The sequence below is a fragment of the Podarcis muralis genome, chromosome 17, assembly GCF_964188315.1.
Source record: "Podarcis muralis chromosome 17, rPodMur119.hap1.1, whole genome shotgun sequence".
In the NCBI taxonomy this organism is placed as follows: domain Eukaryota; kingdom Metazoa; phylum Chordata; class Lepidosauria; order Squamata; family Lacertidae; genus Podarcis; species Podarcis muralis.
In genome coordinates, this window is record NC_135671.1 from 26,446,974 (window position 1) to 26,468,279 (window position 21,306).

The 21,306-nt window shown below is 41.8% G+C and overlaps 1 protein-coding gene across 9 annotated transcripts in view; it reads left to right on the forward strand.

Moving 5' to 3' along the window:
• The window catches only part of LOC114587885 (endophilin-A1), a 277,955-nt gene that overhangs the window by 135,161 nt on the left and 121,488 nt on the right, over window positions 1-21,306 (forward strand). For all 9 annotated transcript variants that reach the window (XR_013391153.1, XM_077921448.1, XM_028712738.2 and 6 more), the window contains 5 exons: window positions 854-980; window positions 2,387-2,524; window positions 4,947-5,132; window positions 19,066-19,260; window positions 20,860-20,937. Coding sequence is in view for 8 of the 9 variants with exons in the window: in XM_077921448.1 (XP_077777574.1) it covers window positions 854-980; window positions 2,387-2,524; window positions 4,947-5,132; window positions 19,066-19,260; window positions 20,860-20,937 (724 nt within the window). In the remaining variant the exon portion in view is untranslated. The remainder of the gene's footprint in view (window positions 1-853; window positions 981-2,386; window positions 2,525-4,946; window positions 5,133-19,065; window positions 19,261-20,859; window positions 20,938-21,306) is intronic.

Below are 21,306 nucleotides of genomic sequence, written 5' to 3' on the forward strand. Positions count from 1 at the left end.
CTTTGCTGGAGGTGATCTACTCGATTGCTCCCAGTACACTGTTAGGTGACCATTCAAATGTAAATTCCTTCTATCCTTTTTTATTATGCCATGGTTTTCTTGCTGATTTTATGTGACATGATATCAACAACAATGTATTCTGTATATTCAACATACTGATTTGATTTATTTGGATAAAGTATTGTGTCCATAAGAAAACAGTTTCAAGTAATAAGGCAATAGGCATCCTGTTTGTCTCACATATCACCCAATCAGCAGTTTTTAAAATTCCTTTGCCACAGATTTGCTATGGAAAAGTTTGCATTTCCTTCAGAGATGCTATGTGTGAAAGCAATGCTGTCTTTGAAATCAGCATATTGATTTTCCACAGATATTACTCACAGACATATTTTAATTCCTTCCTTTTTATTGTTATGAAGCTTTCTACATCCTAAATAAAGGTGTAAAATCATGCTGGGCAGTCCACATATTTGCACTTTTAAATTGATACTTTAGTAAATTACAATCTTCCTCTTCTTCACTTTGTCAGCCTACACCAAAATAATGCAATATTCTGCTTTCCCTTTGCTCATAATTGTATGCTCACCTTAGTATGATTAACTGTAGGAAGTACTGTGTATTTGCATTGCTGGCATAATAATGTTGTGCTTGCAATTCAGAAGTCCACAGAGTTTCAATTTATCTGTTGTATCTTTATATGTGTAGAAAAATTGAATGATTTTCAACTCCTTTGCACTGGCAAAATGTACAAAGATTAGCACTCATCAGAGTCATACATTTTAATTATTCAAAATAAGCACACAGTATTAATGTTTCCTAATTCTGTGGATATTGCATTCCTCCTTATTTGAAGGATTTCTCGAATGGAGAGAGACCTAAGTATGAAAAGGAATTTAATAGAAGATTGGAAGCTGCGCATGAAAGCAAATCAGGAAAAAGAAAAAAGCTTTAATGAAAAACTACAAACTCTTGAAGAAAAGGTATGTCATGTTTTGTGTGTGTTTAATCCCCCTCCTCCAAAATGAGCATCACATACAAAAATCAAAATATTAACACCGTTGGTGAGGTTTTGTTTGTTTGTTTTTTTAAAAAGTGTTGCATTTGTATCCACTTAGAAATGCTATCAGATTTCATTGATTAATTGCAGCAGTCATGATAATTCCATTCATACATAGAGAGAGCACATTTGTGCTATCTAAACAGTAAAATAATTTAATGTGAGAATGAAAGATTTGCTCTGTACATATGGTATATAGTGAAGCTGGCTTTTCTTGTGCTTGTTAATTTCAAAAGAATGCAGCTCAAATACCTTATATGTGAAATATATGTGTTTGTTCTATCTAACATCTAGCAGAAAGAAAAGATTACATTTCAATTAGCTTTATAATAACAGTGACATGTTATCCCTTTCGCTGTTATATATTTAATGATTCCATTTTATGCTATTCTGCAAGTTGTTTTCTCCCTAAATATTTAATGCATTTTGCAGATGCTTAAAGGGACGAGAAGTGAAATTGCTCCTTCCTTACACTCTCTGCCCAGCACCCTTTTATTCCCAGCAAACAGGGCTCGCATGGAGGAACCCCTGAGGCTTCACACTGTACAACCTCAGAGCAGAAATAGTTTTCGAGGCGAGCCCTACTTTGATTCTCTTTAAAATCAGGCGCTGGCTGCGTTGCTCTGAAAGTAGCCTGCACCGGCAGCCATTAAGCACTTGTCAGTTCCAGAGAGAACTACTCTCTTGCCCTCCATGTCAGAGATAAGATGTCATTAAGAAATCATCAGCCAAAAAGAGGGGGGTTGGGGTTGAGGGGAAATCACACCAGGAAGGTGCAAAATGAATCCTTGATTTTGTTTCTGTTTTAGAAAATCAATGTTTTGAAGAGCTGTGATATTATATCTTGCATGTTTTGATTTCAGGGAGAGAAAGTATATGCATACCATAGATTGCATAGATCTTGAATACATTTCCTTTACAGTTGTTTGAGAAAGGCTGATCCAAACAAAATCTATAGGTGTTGGATACTAACAGAAGGGTTGTGTGGTTAATATTTGTCTCCATCAAAACCTGAAAGCACTAATTCTCCATGTAGCTATACTTTCTGCATGCTTATAGCTGTCTACTTGCTAAATGCTATGAATTTTGTAATAACTACGAACTTGCAGCTCTGTAGCCAGTTATGTGTGAATAAGTTCTATTGATTTCCATGGGATACAGTCCCTGCAGGAACAGCTGAAAGAGAGCTGCCGGTCTTTTCACCTAAACTGGCAAAAGAAATGTTTACAATTAAATGCAGTTGTTATTTTGGCAAAAGGTTTTAGGTTTCCCCTCGAAATGATGCAAATGTTTCCCCTAATAACAGTTATTCTCTGGGTGTTACTTCAGGTAAAGTCATTGACGGAAGATTGTTCAAACAAAAAAACCTCGATTGATTCACTAAAGCAAAGGCTTAATGTAGCTACAAAAGAAAAGGCACAATATGAGCAGATGAATCGCAAAGCTAAGGAGGAGCTGGAGAAAAAGGTACATGGTTACAGATTGTTTTGGATTAAACACAGAATATTTAATTTCTACCTAACCTTTTCATGTACAGTGTTTATTACCAAAAGGAAAAGAGTGGTGAGGTCAGCAACTCTGCATTTTCACTCTACCCATCACGGTATCTCTGTGGTTTTTATTCTCTTGGACTTGGAGCCTTTACAAGATACAAATGTAATGGCAAAATGCATATTTGAAGATGAATTAAATGAATCACAGTATGATGTTCTGTGATATTAGCCTAGGTAGTGAAATTCAATATGCCCCTGTTTGTAGCACCCTAAAATGGGTTCAGCGGAGCTGCTTGTTTTCTGCGCAATTCAAGAAGCAAGGACTGAAACTTCTGGTTGGGGCAGTCAGGGAATATGTGAACATGCTCCTGTGGTGCCCACCATCATTATCCTTAGGTCAGGGATGAGAAACCTGTAGGGTCTGGTGTTGGAGGCACTGCTGCTCTCCTGGCTCCCAAACACAATGGCAATAGTGGCAGATGGGCTTCCAAGCACCACACAGTGCCAAGTTCCCCATGCCTCCCCCCCCCCCCCCCGGAGAGCACCAACGACATGCAATGTTTGGAAGCTGGGGGAGAAGTGGACTCGTCAGGAATTACAGCTGTTCAACAACATATGAAGGCCCATAGGTTCCCCATCCCTGCTCTATGTAGAAAGCATATCTTTGGCTCTCCATTGGTTCATTCGTGTTCTTCTTTTAGCTTAGGTAGAGACAGAGGTTTTAAGTGTTGTTCTTGTTCCCACCTTAAAGGTACAGTGGTACCTCGGGTTACATACGCTTCAGGTTACATACACTTCAGGTTACACACTCCGCTAACCCAGAAATAGTGCTTCAGGTTAAGAAATTTGCTTCAGGATAAGAACAGAAATCATGCTCTGGCGGCCCGGTGGCAGCAGGGGCCCCCATTAGCTAAAGTGATGCTTCAGGTTAAGAACAGTTTCAGGTTAAGAATGGACCTCCGGAATGAATTAAGTACTTAACCCGAGGTACCACTGTAAAGGGACCCCTGACCATTAGGTCCAGTCGTGGCCGACTCTGGGGTTGCGGCGCTCATCTCACTTTATTGGCCCAGGGAGCCGGCGTACAGCTTCTGGGTCATGTGGCCAGCATGACTAAGCCACTTCTGACAAACCAGAGCAGCACACGGAAACGCCATTTACCTTCCTGCCGGAGTGGTACCTATTTATCTACTTGCACTTTGACGTGCTTTCGAACTGCTAGGTTGGCAGGAGCAGGGACCAAGCAACGGGAGCTCACCCCGTCGCGGGGATTTGAACCGCCAACCTTCTAATCGGCAAGTCCTAGGCTCTGTGGTTTAACCCACAGCGCCACCCGCACCCCACCTTACTTATTACCTATTACCTAGTTGGGCTGGCCCAAGGCATTTTGGCACCTGTGGCGAACCGCACAATGGCACTCCCTCACCAGGGGAGAACGGGTAAGGGAAGATGTATATCAGGAATGGGGGCGGGGGGGGGAGGATAAAATTCTACGTCGGGAGCAAGGATGGGAGGAGCAAAAGGTCGTTGCAGAGGTGGCATTGGGTGGGGCTTAAGAAGTCCACAGACCCATCCTCCAAGGAGTGGTAGCAGCAGCAGCAGCAGCAGGGGGCAATGCATTCCATATCTGCTGCCTCTGTGGATCTTGCTGCCTCACCTTGTCTTATGGGTTGGTACATAGGAAAAGGGGGAAAGAAAGATGGAATGAAGGCCATGTATGAACTCAAAGCTTACTCTTGTCTCCTACTGGGTCAGAAACCCTACATTCGTATTATGGGCAGGACGTACCCTGAGCCCATATTAAGACAGCAATGGCTTCAATGAGCCCAAGGCACTCGGTGGTAGAAAATCCACAACTGTGTGATACAGTCCAAAGGAAACAGCACTTAGGTTTAAGCCAGGTATGACACACCAATACATAGATCCTTTCTCTGAGTTTGTTTAACCCCAAACAGCTGAGGAAGAATGGTGGGGACATGGGAGAGGGTAGCAGGCTGCTCCGTTGGGAGAGAGTAATGTACAAAACCATTGTAACCTAAAGCAAATCAAGCAAAGGTACCTTTATAGATATGTGACACTGGAAGAAGACAGCAATGAACATGGTAAAGGAAGCTGAATACAGTTTTCAACTTATGTTCTTGTTCTTGCTCTAGCTTCTAACTGTGCAGTATCCCAACTCCTCATGAAATCAGACAAGAACCCACTCTAAGGGTGAAGGAACCAAGTTGTGGTCCCTACAGTGAATCTTCCTAGAAAGGGGACACAATGGACTTTGTGGACTCACTATGTATCCACAAAACTCGCAATCCCTCTCATGGCTTGATTGACTCACTTTAGGGTATTTTGCTCTTGAGTAAAAAGTATACCAATATCATTTTCATGTGGCTTTATTTCAGGAGCTTAAACTCGCCAATCTAGAAGCTAAAATGGCTGAGGCGGAATGTGCCATGACAGAACTCGAAACCACTGCCTCTCAGCAACTTCATGGCTTGGCAAAGCAAAGTGAACAGGCACTCGAAGTACTGCAGAAAAAATTGATGATGTCCAATGACAAGGTGGAAGAGTTCGTTACCTTTGTGAAGGTTCGGTATTTTAAATTTTTTTCCTTTGGTTTAGTGACATGCCTTAGGTCAGCTTTCCCCAACCTAGTGCCCTCCAGATGTGCCCTCCAGTGCTTAGGGATGACAGAAGTACCATTCCAACATCTGGAGGGCACTGGGTTGGGGAAGGCTGACCTACATCATACTAATTTAATGCAAACATTCTTGTGGACTCCAGACTTCAGGATTTTCCTACTGTCCTTCTAGCAGAAGGTGAGACGGGCCAATGGTGACATCTCTGCCTCTGCACTTGGGGCATCCACTGTTGCCAGGACGAAGTTTTCTTCTGGCTCAGCATACCCCCAGCATCCAGATCAAGACCCCCCCCCAGCCCCTGGGACCCTCCCTCAGATTGGTTTCCAGACTGCCATCCCACTCCTCTCCCCCCTATATATGTATATATTAAAAAAACACCTCTCCTCATGTGAACAAAGATGGACAAAGCTGTTGTTTGAGTGACTCACCTTTGATGTCCAATTTCTTCTGAGCACAAAGTGATGTCCAGACAGCACAACCAGACAGGAGATCTGTGAACAGGATGTCCACTGAATTTTGTTTTGCTAATTAGCAGCCCTGTTAAGGGCGGGGTGTGTATGAAGGTTGGGGGGAGGGCTTGATTTGGAAGGTGTTGTTTAATCCTTTTCTCCCAGGCAGTTTCTCCAAGGTAAATTGCCTTCTAAAAAGTGGTTGTTAGCTGTGCAGGGCAGAAAAAGGCATGTGCAGATGCTCCCCCCGCCCCCCCGGCAGAACTAATAGCAACAGCAGTATCTATAAAGGTGGGTCACAGTAAAGTGAGATAAATGTCATAGGGCTTCTTTTGCTTTGACTTAACCTGTTATGAATCTGGAATAGAACATCCTGTTTTCTCTATCAACATTTTAAATTTAATTTAATAGACCTTTCCAAATAAATGCCATCTCCAAAATATCATAGTTATGTATCCTCCCTCTGTTGAATAGAAGATCACTGCCAAGTTGTCAAGAGCAAAGGTAGCTAAAAAGAAATTGCCAGCAGGAGTGAAATTAATAAAGACTAAATGAAATTAACTTGCTTGCTGACAACCTAACAAGCTAATTACTACTTTGGATAGTCAGTAATAAACACAGTCAAGCACACGGCACCTAAAAACAGCTGAGTAGCTTTCAGAGGAAGAAGAGGAAGCACGCTATCTCAAAAGATGTGTCGCTGCATGTATTAAAATGGTCAGGGCACAGTTCTCGTCTGCTAAGCACACCTAGAACTGATGGATTTCATCGGAACTTAAGCACATTTTGCTGTGCTTTGGACTGCGACTGCACAAAATGCAACGGAATGAGCTAATAGTAACAGGACTTTTCTAGCTGAGCACAATTTGTGAGAAGTAGACCAAACAAGATCAGGGGAGCATTGCTCCAAAGTGATCATGTCAGAGAAAACACTAATTTTGAAAGTCAAGGACCTCACCACATGCATATATTGATCCCTTCAAACGGAACACACAGAAATCAACTCCAGCGTCCTGCTCTACATAATAAAATGGTATGGGAGCCTCCTTGAAACAGCATCCCCAGGTCACCTTTCCCATACTGCATCTTGCCCCTAAGGCATCTTCCCCGTAGAATTTTGTATTATCCACTATGTGTGTTTAGGAATGTACCAGTGCCAGAATATCTGTTACACCTCAACACTGCTTTCTAGTTTTGCATACTTCTCACAATCTGTATTTTTGGGCATTTCATATCACTCGGAACTATCTGTTTACATTTTTAACACGACACTCATGCATAATAAACATACCTGCCAACTTAGTATAACAATGCATGCAGCTGGTGAACTGGGTTTCACCTGAAGTGCCCGGAAGCTTGCAACCATGATACAGGTGTTTAATCTTTAAGGGGCCATGAGACTCATTGCTTTTCATGTTGCTCTTCTATATTGTATGGATATCTCCTGAGTGATAGCTCAGTTGGTAGAGCATGAGACTCTTAATCTCAGGGCTGTGGGTCCGAGCCCCACACTGGGCGAAAGATTCCTGCATTACAGGGGGTTGGACTAGATGATCCCCGTGGTCCCCTCCAACTCATATGATACTGTGATCTTCCAGGCCAGTGCCAGCTGCAAGTAGTCATTTGCAGCACTGGTGCAGATCCTCTCTACACTATTCAGATACTGAGCTCTGCTGCATGTTACTTTAGCAGTATAGAGAATGTTGTAGCATAGGGTTGCCACATTGAAATGCCATATTGAAATGCCAATTGAAATGGCGAAATTTGCATCCGGAGGGAAATATGGAAATATGGAACCCTATTGTAACATAGAATGCTCTTGTTCAAGGTTCTAGCCTTGCACAAACCTTTTCCCAGGGTTGTTCTATTACAAACAAGGCTTGCATCTTTCTCCCAATCTTGGCACAAAAAATTAACAGCCAGTCAGCATTCCATACGTACCAAGCCTGCTGAATCCTAACTAAGCTGTTTTTGTGCCTTTTCATCCTTTCGTTTCCCCTCGCTTCCTCCAGATTTTTCAAATTTTTATTTCTGCAGATGTGTTCCTGCCTTCCATTTGTGTAGTGTCATTTTGCCTACATACAAATCCACCCTCATAGAATGAGTTTTCTATTAGTATATAGCAGGGGTAGGCAAAGGGTCGATTGGGATCTACTGGGAGATCTTCAGGTGATTTGAGGTTGATCATATGGGATTTCTGGCTCCTATTTGTTTAACAATGGCAACATGTCAAATGACTTCCCAACGCCTTAGATTATACCCTTGAAATGCTGTTATATGGTTACACCATTACATGGTTAACCATTGCAAGGAATCAGCAGCTTCACACATTTTTGTCATTTCTGAGGACTGCCTTTTTCTACATATTTGTGCTGTGACAATCTTAAAACGTACACAGTTACAAACCTCATAATAAACAAAACCCAGGTCAATATGCATTTGATAGGATAATTTTGTTGAAAACTGTTAATCTATTGTGCCCGGTAGATAAATTGCAAGAAAACAAAGATGTGGTCTGGAAATCAGATATTGATGATGAGCAGAGCAGCCATTATTGACTTGAATTCACCTAGTTGCTAAATATTTATGCAAGGAGAGTCCTCTGAAACCCATTTTTAAGCACAGTGCGTTACCGAAAAATAACAGCTGAGATTCTTCCTCGGGTATCAGTAGCACTATATACTGCACATAAAAACTACTTCTTAAACATTTCCCACTAAAACCACACATAGGGAAATTAAGTTAGCACAATGAGGCAGTACATGTGCCCCTCCTCCTGGCACCACCTCCTTCTTTGAAGTATACTCTGTGCCATCTCTACCCTCTCCCTCTAGGAAACTGCCAATTTTTCTTCTATTCTCGCCCTGCTCTTCCCTTTTCCACTTTGATATGTCTCTCCCTCCTGTATCGGCCCTTATTATGAGACGGCTGTATCTTCAAGTGAATGACAGAGACCCTTTTCACACATTCTGCATTTGAAGTGTACACCAGGCGTACGAACGTACCTTGGCTTTTGACCTTCAGCACTGTAAGGGCTGCATCAGTACAAAACACGGTACCATTTCTCGGTTTGATCGTAATTTGCATTATGCCTTTACTTTGCATTATAGATCTTGCTCACTGTAGACACTGCTGCCCTTTTCTCTGCTACAACGCGCTCAGTTCAGCCGCCCGTCACCCCAATCCTACAGATAAGAGTATGTGTCCCCAGGTTATTGGCCAAGCAGCTGTCCATACTGCTTTCACCTTTTCTCTCTCTTCATTTGAGTGATCTGATCCGTTTGTTCGCGGTACTGTCAACCCCCAAAGCCTTCAGCCTTGAGTTACTTTCAGCCATCATATTTATCTACAGGAAACTTGGATTCTTGTCAGCTATGTCTGCACCAGTAGATACATTTGGGAGATTTTGAACTTGAGGGGGAATACTGGAGAATATGGAATGTGTGAAAGGCTTTAAAAAAATGAAAACTTGTTTGATAGTAATTTCAATCAAATATCTCCTTTAAGGATGTGGGATGTTTTCATCTACATGTTCATATCAGTTTTGGTATTTATAGTAGAAGTTAAATGTAACATATTTATATTGTATGATTGGTGGAAATAAAGCAGCTTTTGTAACATTTTACAAGTGGAGGGCTTCGTATCGGTATTTGATATCAGCAGATACTGCAGAAATGCCTCAAATGCTCGACCATTTAATTAACAAGCTGAATTTTTCATACTTTATAGATCTTGATATAATTATTGCTCTGGGACTACATTCATGCAATCTGAAATATGTCTACTCAGAGTAAACTCCACTGAGTTCAGTGGGACCTATTTCCAGGGGAAATGCTTAGGATCAGAGCCCTAGAACTATGTGAGTAATATACTGGTTAACTAGGATGTAGCCTGATGATAACTAAGATTTCCTTGCTTCTCTACTGTGCCTGGATAGATGTTATAATACAATTTTGGTTAGAAGCACCATTCCTTTTATAAGGCTTTTGGTCGCAGGAAACAAGCTTGATGTTGGAGCAGCTTGAAAGCAAAGACTGAACTTTTTGGCCCATTTTAGCTCAATCTTACAGTTGTAATTTTAGTTCGGATTAGGAAAAAATTCCAGTACGATGCATTTGCACCATTGTCACCAGGCAGTGAGTTTGCCAGTCTGTGGACATCCATAATATGTGTGATAACAAAATAAATCAGAATAGTTTTTAATTTAAACACTTTCATATGTGCTAGAACAGCCTTCCCCACACTGCTGTCCGTGGTGCTATAGTTCAAACATGTGAAGGTCAACAGGCTGGCTTCTTTAGAAGACTACCACAAGTGGCTCATGGGAGCATTTTCACGACGCCTCTGGAAAATCTTGATGTATATGATTCGCTGACTATTTTCTATTCACCAGGCTTCCGTTTGGTGGCAGGTCAGGCGCCGATGCTTGTATTAAGAAACAGCCACAGTTGATGGTTCTGAGAAGAAATTGGTGATTAAATTAATTCTCCATCAGGATTACTCTTCAGATGGGATTTAGGCAAATTGAATCAGAAGCCTGGATGGTGACAGTGAATATCTATTAGAGTGCAAGGGGAAAATAATAGGCTATCTGGATTTTAATGAATGAAGTGAATATCTGAATTCTCGCTGTTTCACGTTAGCATATGGTAAGAAATACGTACAGTACACCAGGAGCTATAATGTAGATGCTGGACAGACTCTGTATCGCTCCAGATGAAAAATTGAAAACTTCTGGTGTGCTGGAAATTAGGCTCCATTTATGATTTGGACACAGATAGCACATTTCCTTGGAGGTTTCAATATTACAGTATAAAAACTGTGTCTGGATACCACTGTATTTATAATCTTTGAAAATCTTTCAGCCTATGTTGAAATTTAGAATAGATAGATAGATAGATAGATAGATAGATAGATAGATAGATAGATAGCAGCCAAATGGCAGTGGGCAGCATCTTTCCAGCAGCTGCTCATATAATTCTGAAAAGGCAAGTGTCTATAGACCTGATTCACATAACTAATATAGAAGCACATTTCGTTTTAAAGAGTTGCTGCAGTATAGCAATGTAGTGTGCTGATCCAGAGCTGGCATAGGGAAACTATTTGTTCTTGCTCTTGAAATGCCTTTTGGGTACAATCACATAGTTATTTCTATACAGTATACGATAGATGTTCAAGATTGTTTTGGCAAGAGGGCAAGCCCATATAACCTGCATGGTACTTACAACCAATTCTATTTTGGCAAAAGAAAATATGGAAATCTCTTCAAGGAGAGGCTTTTTTCTGCTGATTGTGAAGACAGAGACTGTGCTATACTGTGAAGTTCAGGTCTACTAAATCACCACCATATCTAAATATTGTTAACAAAAATGAGAGTTTTTTCTTGCTAAGAAGAAGAATGCTTCCTAATATTGAGTCAACCCATTGGTCCATCTAGCTTGGTATTATCAATCTTCAACACCAGCCATTATCCAATGATCAGACATGATGTGTCAAGGGGCTGTCAGGAGAATGCAGGTCATCCACAGGTCAGGAAAATGACTGGGCGGGGGGGAGTATGATACTGGATCCATAACCTAAAGGGGGATCCCCATAAGTGGTCTTGAGAGGGGCATCACAAGGCACTGGCCCAAACTCAGGATTTTGAAATTTTCTTATGGGTCAACGTGGCTACCTTTAATTTTTGAATCTTTTTTTTTCTGGCTCTCAGGGATGACAAAACATAATTTGGTCAACATTTCCAGAACTACAGATAGCATATATAACATTTTAAAAATGTATCCATGGGCTTTGTGATAAGATTTCTTATTTTACCCAGTGGTATAGTTCAGCAATCTTATGTTACTGGGTGCGTCCAAAATGTGGTGAATTCTGACAATACTGCTGAATTTTGTGAAATCTTGACGCTAGTTATTTACTTCTTGGTTTTTCGGGAATACCCATGCTAATCCTGACAGAAAGATATAGGTAACTACCAGCATTAAGCATTAGATCTCTAGTCCTAGTCATTCAATTTTCCCCCACCCTGTGATTACCAACATGTGAGGGGGAGATTAGGGACAGTGGCTCCTCCCACACTTTTCCATTGGTGTCCCTGCAACACACACGCCCCTCTTCTGCAGCCTGCTCTACCCAGGTGAGCTCCCTGCACAGTTAAGAACCCTGGAAGATCAGGGGGGAAACCACAGTTTTAATTCTTGAACTTCTTGCATGTTCTGTTGCTGATTTGGTAATCTTTCTGTTTTTTTGAAATTGTAAATCACCCTGAATATTATTATTATTCAGGAAGAAGGCCAAGACATTTTTTAAAAAACAGTATTTTCATGTTTCTGAATATTATGCTGCTGAAGCTCTGGAACTGAGTAGTGTAAGGCTTAAGCATGCTTCAGTTTAAAGCACCCGGAACCATTTGCAAAACTGGATTAGGCTTTACCAGCTGCACTGGCTCCCGGTGGAGTACAGGGTCAGGTTTAAGGTGCTGGTTTTGACCTTTAAAGCCTTATGCGGCCTAGGACCCACACACCTATGGGACCTATGGGACCGCCTCTCCTAGTATCCCCCGCAGAGGACCTTAAGGTCCATAAATAACAACACTTCGGAGGTCCCAAGCCTCAAGGAGGTTAGATTGGTCTCAACCAGGGCCAGGGCCTTTTCAGCACTGGCCCCGACTTGGTGGAACGCTCTTTCACAAGAGACCAGGGCCTTTCGGGATTTGACATCTTTCCGCAGGGCCTGCAAGACAGAGCTGTTGCACCTGGCCTTCGGCTTAGACTCACTCTTACCCTTTATATAGGATTTGGCATATAAATTTTACTTTGGCTTTTTTGCTGGCCCATGTAGGACCAGCATGGATATCTGATGTTTCCTCCCTTTATGGTCTTGATTTATGGGCTACTACTAAAATGAGGCTGCATTTTATGCCGTATTTTAAGCCGTATTTTAATTAACTTTTTTTCTATTACGTTTTATTGTAATTTAGATTTGGTGTTAGCCGCCCTGGGAGGGCGGGATATAAATTTAAAAAATATTTATTTATTTATTTTCACATATTTTTGTTGAGTCTTTAATTTTATGTCTTACTAAGATTGCAAAACCTTTGCTATTCAACTGTAACCTGGCGGGGGATAGTATACTAGCTATACAAATACTCCGCTGCTTGTGGTATCAACAGTTTTAGTGCTGTTCTCCAAGTACTGAACCAGACTAGTGGTTCTTAATTTATTATTTGCCAGTAGATCAAAGCTCAGACTGACAAAGCTGAACAAAAATGTTAGCGGACTTTAGCTAATGCTCAAAATGTATTTTCTGAGAGAATATCAAATAAGGTCAGTAAAAGTGTGACCTTTATTTCTAGGTCTTTGAGGACATTTAAAATTCCTGGGAGCTGAAATGCTTTAAGGAAAGTTTCATGGATACTGACTACAGTAGAAATATGCTCAAAAATCTAAATGTAGAGGTTTTGAGTTAGATGCTAGAGTTTGAGAGGTACTGCTTTGTTTACCAGTGAAATGCATAAGTAGGTTCCTGGTACTTACACCAGGCCTGACCAAACCAAAGGTTCCACATTTCCTGCCAACCAGAGGGTTCTTTTCCTCTAACCTTCTCTTCTGGATTTAAGAAGAACTCTGAGATCTGAGGGTATACAGCCTTGGGCCAAGGTCCCAGCCTCAGTTTGAGTTCCAATTTCAAGGCCTGGTGTCCCTTTGGGATCCTCATTACAGGTTTTTTTTTGGGGGGGGGGGAATAGAAATCGAAATATGCAGGCTATACCCTTAACATGCCCCTATATCCACAAAAAGATATCCTCTCATTTATCAATGCATGCATGAGCAAAAAAATAAATCAAAGATGTTTCATCCAGGCCTATAAGTGTCTCAGAGACAAGAGACTATGTTAAAATAAATGAAGAGTTTTCCATTAGTTTTCCATGAATTCGTCAGAACACTGCCTTGCTCTTTCCGTTTGCTGATTTCCGTTTTCTGCTGTCTTTTGTCTTCTTCAGCCCATAGTGAACTGCTGACAAACTGTAAAAATATCAAAGAAATAAGCTGTTCTCAAGACGTAGTAGGAAAATTACCATAGGAGTAGTCTTTTGTAACTATTGATTTCAGATTACCCAAATCTCAGATTGTGAAATGAGTAAAGGGAAATAAGAAATGGATTTTCAGAAGAGAAATCTCTTTAGATATGTTTCAAATACGTTTACAACTCCTCCCTGAAGAACATGTTTTGAATAAACCAAAGGCTTGAAATTAGAGTGCTTTACTCAGCACACCAGTAACCATGCTTCATAATACTGTAATCAATTTTATATGTGGTTCCATGCTTTGTACAAGGGAGGCATTCATTCAGTTTTTCTGTACACATACATTATTAGGGAAGAAAATGTACTGAGCAAAAAAGCCCGTTAGTCTGTGTTCTAAACTCCACGGTTCAAATCAATGGTGGTTTGGCAACTGGGTCCTTCCCTGGGGCTCACACTCCTTCCCTCTTTCCCTTGTGTTTGGGTTTCCACTTCCAGTGGCGTAGCGTGGGTTGTCAGCACCCGGGGCAAGGCAAGTAATTTGCGCCCCCTAACCCGTGGATTTGCGCCCCCTAACCCCAGATGTTGCGCCCGGTGCGGCCGGCCCCCCCTGCACCCCCCAGGCTACGCCACTGTCCACTTCCACTTCCTGATTTTTGCTACCCATATTTTGCTGCCACATCTGAGCTGGCAAATTGTAAGTTTGTAAACTCGTTTCAAAATCATTATTTGAAGACACTGTGCTAATTCTACTTTGCCAATGTAGATGTCATGGCAAGCTATGACTGGCGAAAACATAAGACATGGAAATGGGAGGTAATGAGTCAATGGACGCTCCCAATCACCAAACTCGGATTTGGCACCCAAGTGGAGAACTTTATTGATCAATCCTTGTCTGTTTCATACTCCTAAGGTCAATCCTAAGGTCAGTGAGCAAATAGCACCATCCTAACTTTGTATAGCTTACAAATTTTGTGTACGACTCATATTCTACATGTCACATCTTAGAATAAGATAATCTGCATGGTCACTCATTTTAGTGGCTAACAGTATAGCCAGTGATTCTCTGTTGCTCTTTTATGAAACCACTGGGAAATGAAGCCAAAGGGATGGGTGCCTATGAGGTTTCCCCCCAAAATGTCCAGTTTGGTTCTTTTCAATAATAATTAAAAATGTCTGTAGAATGACCACCTACTACGTGTGGCAGGAAATAAAAATTAGTGTAGTTCTCTTGAGTTTTCCAGCTTCAGGCTGAGTTCCCATCTTCTCTCCCTCTATCCCAAGAGTGACATTTAGAGTGAGTGTCACCCCCTCCCTTATTATAGACCGCAAACAATTATTATCATCTTACTTCTGGCTGGCTCACAGCATCCATAAATAAAGTGATTACTGTTATAAACAGTGCTAAGTGTATGCATGTCAAAAGCTCTTGCTATTATTTATTTTTATTTATTTTTTTGCAACTAGTGCTCTGTTGAAATTGGACCATCCAGCAGAGAAGAACCAGTCTGAAAAAGTCCTAGGAAACTTGCCTCAAAGGGCACCTTCCATTTGGCTCTTGAAGGCGGTAGAGAACACAACTGCTTATGGCCAGAGTGGCAATACAGATGTTTTCAGTGGTATTCCCCTTAATGTTACTCAGAGCAGACCCACTGAAATTAATGAGCATGGCTAATTTGCATCAGTTAATGCCAATGGGTTTACTCTGAGCAATACGTAATGAAACACCATCCTTTATGACACATTAAACATGAATGCATGCAGGAACAAAGATTTGGAACTTGGTTACTCTTTCACCCTTTATTCCAAATCCCTCTGTGTACCCTGAAATATGAAATGGTGCATTTCAGTGGTGCTCCATCCTGTGGGTTCTGTAAGTAGTCCCCCTCATAAGCCTGTTTTTCTGTCACGTGTAGCAATGCAAACACTTGACTGGCAATGTTGATGGTTGTGTTTTCCTTAGCAATGGCTACTCCTGGAACCAGGGGAGCCGCCTCGCCCTCAGGATTGTGGGTGCCTGCTGTCGTAACACGAATGTGTGATGTGACGTCGCATGTCCACATTGCGGCAGCCGTTCCTCTTCCTCCTACTCTCCACAGCCAGCAAAGCACCCTTTTCTGTGGAGAGGGGCTCACACTCGGAGGCAGAGAGACACTGTCTCAGGGTCCAAGCCCCTAACCCAGAAACGGTGCCTCATCGGTTGGCTGTGGAGGGCAGAGCTGAACAATTTCTCTCTCTGAGGCAGTGCCACTGCCACCTGCTGGCTTTGCTCATTGACTTTGTGGGTGCCTGACCCTCACAATTAGATTATTGTGGGTGCCCAAGCACCCACGGTCGCCTGCAGTTGCCTCCTGCGCTTGGAATTGTGCTACAGAAGACCACCAAGCTGTTCCTGTGCTTATTGACACATTTATTTGAAAAAGAAATTACAGATAGCAAAAATAGTCTGCTATCTTGCACAGTTATTTATTTCAAGAAAGTGTATACCCCTCCGTATCAGCCATGTTCTCGGAGCTGTTTACAATTGAATTAGTGGGGAACTGCTGGATGTTCACTAAATTATTGAGTGTGGTGACTCCCCTTTCTCTATTCTACCATATTCTTCCACCTTTCTGCTTAAATCTTTTTCATAAACCACTTACTTGTTCTTTAATCAGACTTTGGCTCTCATTTGCTGCCAATGCTAAGCCATTGCTTTCAGCTGACAGATAATACTTTTGTTTTGATCATGTCTGAATGCCAGCTGTTTAAGGCCGACTGAATATTTCAGGTGTGATCTCTCTAAAGCTGCGCAGAAATTCGCCGTTATTTATGTAGTTCTCTCTCTTTTCCATCAAACCAGTATGAGCTAGTGCTGCTGGTGAAACTGTTTGATCATTCCCTTACATACTCAGCATTGAACTTATTAGCTACTTAAGAAGGATTGGGTTGGTGAGTTTTCACAGGGGGAATTCTATCTTCTGTAGTACTCTAGTGGGAAAATAGATCATGAGCCTCTAAAACATATGTGCGCCTCCATTGTAAAAACTTCAAGCTCTTTGCCATTTAATTATTTGCTACCAAAATTAAAAACATATTCAAAACTGCAATGCTTCCCTTGTGGCACTGATGGTCGGGGAACACTAGGGATAGTTTTACAGTTACCATGAGAATCAAGCATAGGGGAAAACAAAAACATCAGTGGAGTACGAGTTATTAAAGTCCTGCCTGCTGATTAGCCATTTGGGCTGCAATCCAGTATTCAGTTAGAGGTGCTTAAGAACAATTGAAATCAATGTGCTGGATTGCAGCATTGCCCTCCAGTGCTATAGATCTAGCAACAGAAGCAACATTATGCATCTCTTTATCCCTGGAGGCAAATCCTCTCTCTAGTTTCTTACTTTCAGTGTTGGAGGTTGGAAGTTTGCAGTGCGGCCTTGATAGTGCCGATGGGCCCAGAAGGCCCGTAGCATGTAGTGAATTGTAACAGGACCATAGCTTTGCCTCCTTTCTATCCCAGACAGTGCTACACGAAGAATAAATAGTGTCCTTATTTTCCAGGGACAGTCCTGGATTTAGGGAAGCCGCCCTAGTTTCTGATTTGATCCCGGAAAGTCCCACTTTTCCTTAGGACGTCCCTATTTTCATCGGAGAAATGTTGGAGGGTATGGAGTTATGCGGCCTCTGAGCCAAGGTGATAAGTAACTATACAGCCTTAAGAAGACATCTGAAGGCAGTCCTGTATAGGGAAGGTTTTTTTAAATGCTTAATGTTTTATTATGCTTTTATATATGTTGGAAGCTATCCAGAGTGGCTGGGGCAATCCAGTCATGTTGGTGGGGAGGAGGAGGAGGAGGAGGAGGAGGAAGAAGAAGAAGAAGAAGAAGAAGAAGAAGAAGAAGAAGAAGAAGAAGAAGAAGACAACGACGACTAAGTCCCTATTTTCATCAGAGAAAAATTGGAGGGTATGAAATAACTGTATTACTCTCATCAGGAAGCCAATCTACTTTGGACTGGTTTTGAGAGTTTGTTTCTATTATTGGGCCTGTCTCAGCTTATCAAGGACCCAATTCATGTGACGAGACACAACCTCAACCTGGTCTTTGCTACAAACCAAGGATCTGTTGGTCACTGGTCTGTTGGTCAGTGGATTGTCAGGGTGGACCATTCCCTGGTGGGATTTGGAATGTCACTGGCAAGGGGGTTGCATCCCTGGAGTCTTAATGAAATCCGGTGGACTCCTGATTGCTCTGCTGGACTTCCTTGATGACATGCTGCTGAAGCCCTGGACTCCCTGTGAAATGGTGGTATTGGAGATGGAAAAGAATAGATACTGGAATCTGCAGTGCCTGTACCAGAAGGCAGTCTAATACAGATAGATGCTGGAGATGTAATGCTGAAAAGCGCTTGTTGAGGCATATGATGTGGCTGTATCCAGTGTACTATATACTTTTTGGTCTGAAGCTGTCCATATGTTTGTGACTTCCATGTCCCTTTTTCATCTTGCTTTGTTTTTCATATTCTTTCTTAAATTTGACATTTAACAAACAAACTTGATTGCCATTTTCTCAACATGTGAAGATACACTAGGCTTTAGGGAGTGGTAAAATTTAATGATGGCTAAGGACTATGATCTGTGATCTTCTTGTATTGTTACATGTGTTCTTCCCTTTTTGTTGCCTGAATTTTTAACTTTATTTCAAATGTTGCTGTTGTTGTTTACTCATGAATAACTGTATGAATCTTATCACTAATAGAAGCTTGCTCCAATGAGGCAACATCTGGCATTTGATGTGCATGTTTATGATGCATTATCTTTTCTTAGGTGCTATTGCAGGTTTTAGGCTGCAAATCTATTTAAATGGGAGTAAATCCTAAGTAACTCAATTGAACTCATCCTATTGAATGAGTAGGTATGCACCGTTAACCCCATTGTGGAACCAAAGTTTAATATCCAGAGCAAAACACGGGTCTGATATTAAGGCAAATTCAAAAGAGGATAACAGCTGTGGCAGCTTTGGGGGACTGTAGGCAGGGTTTTGTTATTTTTAACTTAATTACCTCATGTGGTTTCTCATGTTGAGGTTCTTTTAAAACAATAAATAGGGTGGTTTATTTGTAGAACTGTCTTGTTCCACACATCAAACTTTGTCCAAAGTCAGTCCAGAACTCTGCTCTGTTCTATTCTAGGGATGTTATTAACATACATATGCCAAACAAATGGGGTGTTTATCGATTACACCCATGTGTGCTTGTGCAGTTACACACCTATATGTCATGTGCAGCCTACTATCTTTTGATTATGACTTCTACCCCAACTGCAGCCATGCCTTAAAGCATTTGTGATGTGCCAATATGAAGACCAAAGGCGTTGAAAGGTGATCTGGAAATGTACTGATCATTTATTTCTTTATTTCACTTTCCTTAGAGTTTGGCCACAGAGTTGCAGTCTAGTGTGAAAGAGATGAGAACGCGAATCAGATGTAGTAAAAAAATGCAAGAAAACAAAAAATGCAACAGCGTTTCCAAAGCATCTGTTCACCGAGCCCAGCACGTGGCAGCATCTATCCTTAATATTTCAAAGACTGATTTAGACAATTTACTTGATGTTGAGGATGATGAGGTAAGCGACCAATAACATCTGGTTTTGCTAAAAGGAAGCCCCCTCTTTTGCTGGTGTGGATTGGCATAGCTCCATTTAACTCAGTGGGCTGCAGCAGTGTCACTTAGACTCTATAAATTTATTCTCGTTCTCTTCCTCCTCCTCTTCTGATTTCTTACCCACCCTTCACCGTAAGGTTCCACCAATGCAATAACAAGATTAGACTGGGTGTGTGTCATGGATGCTTTAGCTAAGATTATATGATTCTATGTATGTATTGGGTTATTGCTTGTTTGCATGGTTTATTCTTTAGCCCTTTCTTCTCCCTAAGATGTCCTACAAGGCAGTGGGTACAGATTTTTCATTGGGGTTTCTTCTGGAAGCCTTTCTCATGAATGAACATAGCGGAGGTTGAGGACCAGAGTTTTCCAGGTTGACAAGCCCCATCTGCCCCTCATTTCTCTCCACAGCACATGCGGAAACTTCCTTCTTGATCATTGGACCCACGATTGTTTTCATCTGCTCGAACCTGTCTTTGCATGCAGGGGATAGCCAATTTACTTCCAGTAATGGATTGTAGTCTCAATTTGGGCCCTTCTGCATGTTTTCTTGATCACTGTGCTCTGGGCCTTCCCTGTTTTTTTCTTGCCTGCCACCACTCAGAAATGAGTGACAATTTAAATGCAACATATTTCATACCCTCCAATTCCAAGTAAACTATTCCCCCAGTAGTAAGTATGGCACTCCAGACACAGAATTGATCTTTGCCTCCTTGGACAGATGTGAGTCCAAAATGACCCCCCAGGCTGCACACCTGGTCCTTTAGGGGCACAGTCATCCCATTCAGGACCAGGGAGCCCCCCACACTACCTGTCCATGTCCCCCAGAAACAGTACTTCAGTATTTTAGGGATGTAGTCTAAATCTATTGGAAAGGTTGAACTGCTCATGAATAAATGGGCAAGGTTTAAAAGAACTTATTCCACAGATCCTTGGGGAGTTTGGAGTTGTCCCTCAAATGCATCCCCCATGCTAAGCTCCAAAAGCCACATGTTTTGTGACAGAAGTTCTGTAACCACTGCCCATCAGCTGTGGAGGTCCACCATTTGTGCCTTGAGAAGCCACAGACCTGACATCCAAGTTAACAACACGGTGGAGCTATACTGAGGGTTGGGACTGCATTGAAGAAAGCCCTGCTTGATATTGCCTGGGACAGAAAAGTCTTCTTTCTCTACTTCTTATATCCCTTTAAATGTCACTGCTAGTAGACAGGGTGATCTGGCTGACAAGGGGTGGCAGGCCCCAACTTCTGCACCCTGTAATAGAGGAATTGTTGTGCACCAGTGTGGTGTAGTGGTTAAGAGTGGTGGACTCGTAATCTGGTGAACCGGGTTCACTTCCCCGCTCCTCCACATGCAGCTGCTGGGTGACCTTGGGCTAGTTGCACTTCTCTGAAGTCTCTCAGCCCCACTCACCTCACAGAGTGTTTGTTGTGGGGGAGGAAGGGAAAAGAGAATGTTAGCCGCTTTGATACTCCTTAGGGTAGTGATAAAGTGGGATAGCAAATCCAAAGTCTTCTTCTTCTTCATCAATATTTATTTATTTTGGTGTGTGTTTTTAGGAAACACAACAGATGAAAATGGAATATGAAAGCGACAAAGAATGGATGGGCTACTTACAGAAGCTTCTTGAAGGACAGGTGCTTGGTTTTTGCTATATCATCAAGTATAACCATGGCTATAATTTGTTTATTTCATGGCATGCAGTTGCTTATCTACTGGAAAGATGCTGTTTTTACACAATATTGTCCAGAAAATATATGCTACACTTGCTGACTTCCTCAGCTATGGGGGAGAACACTCTTGTTATCACCCACCTTTGACAGCTAAGATGGGGAGAGTTCAGTTCCCAGTGTGAAGAAGGCCAAGGAGTCTCATTTACCTCCTTCCTGTATTTATGGGGATCCTTCCCATTGAAAAAGGAGAACAACTTCAAAGGCTATTTGCATGGTAGATCTGGAGTGATTTCCCAATTCCTGGTGGGAGAGGAGCCCGTTATCTGAGTAAGA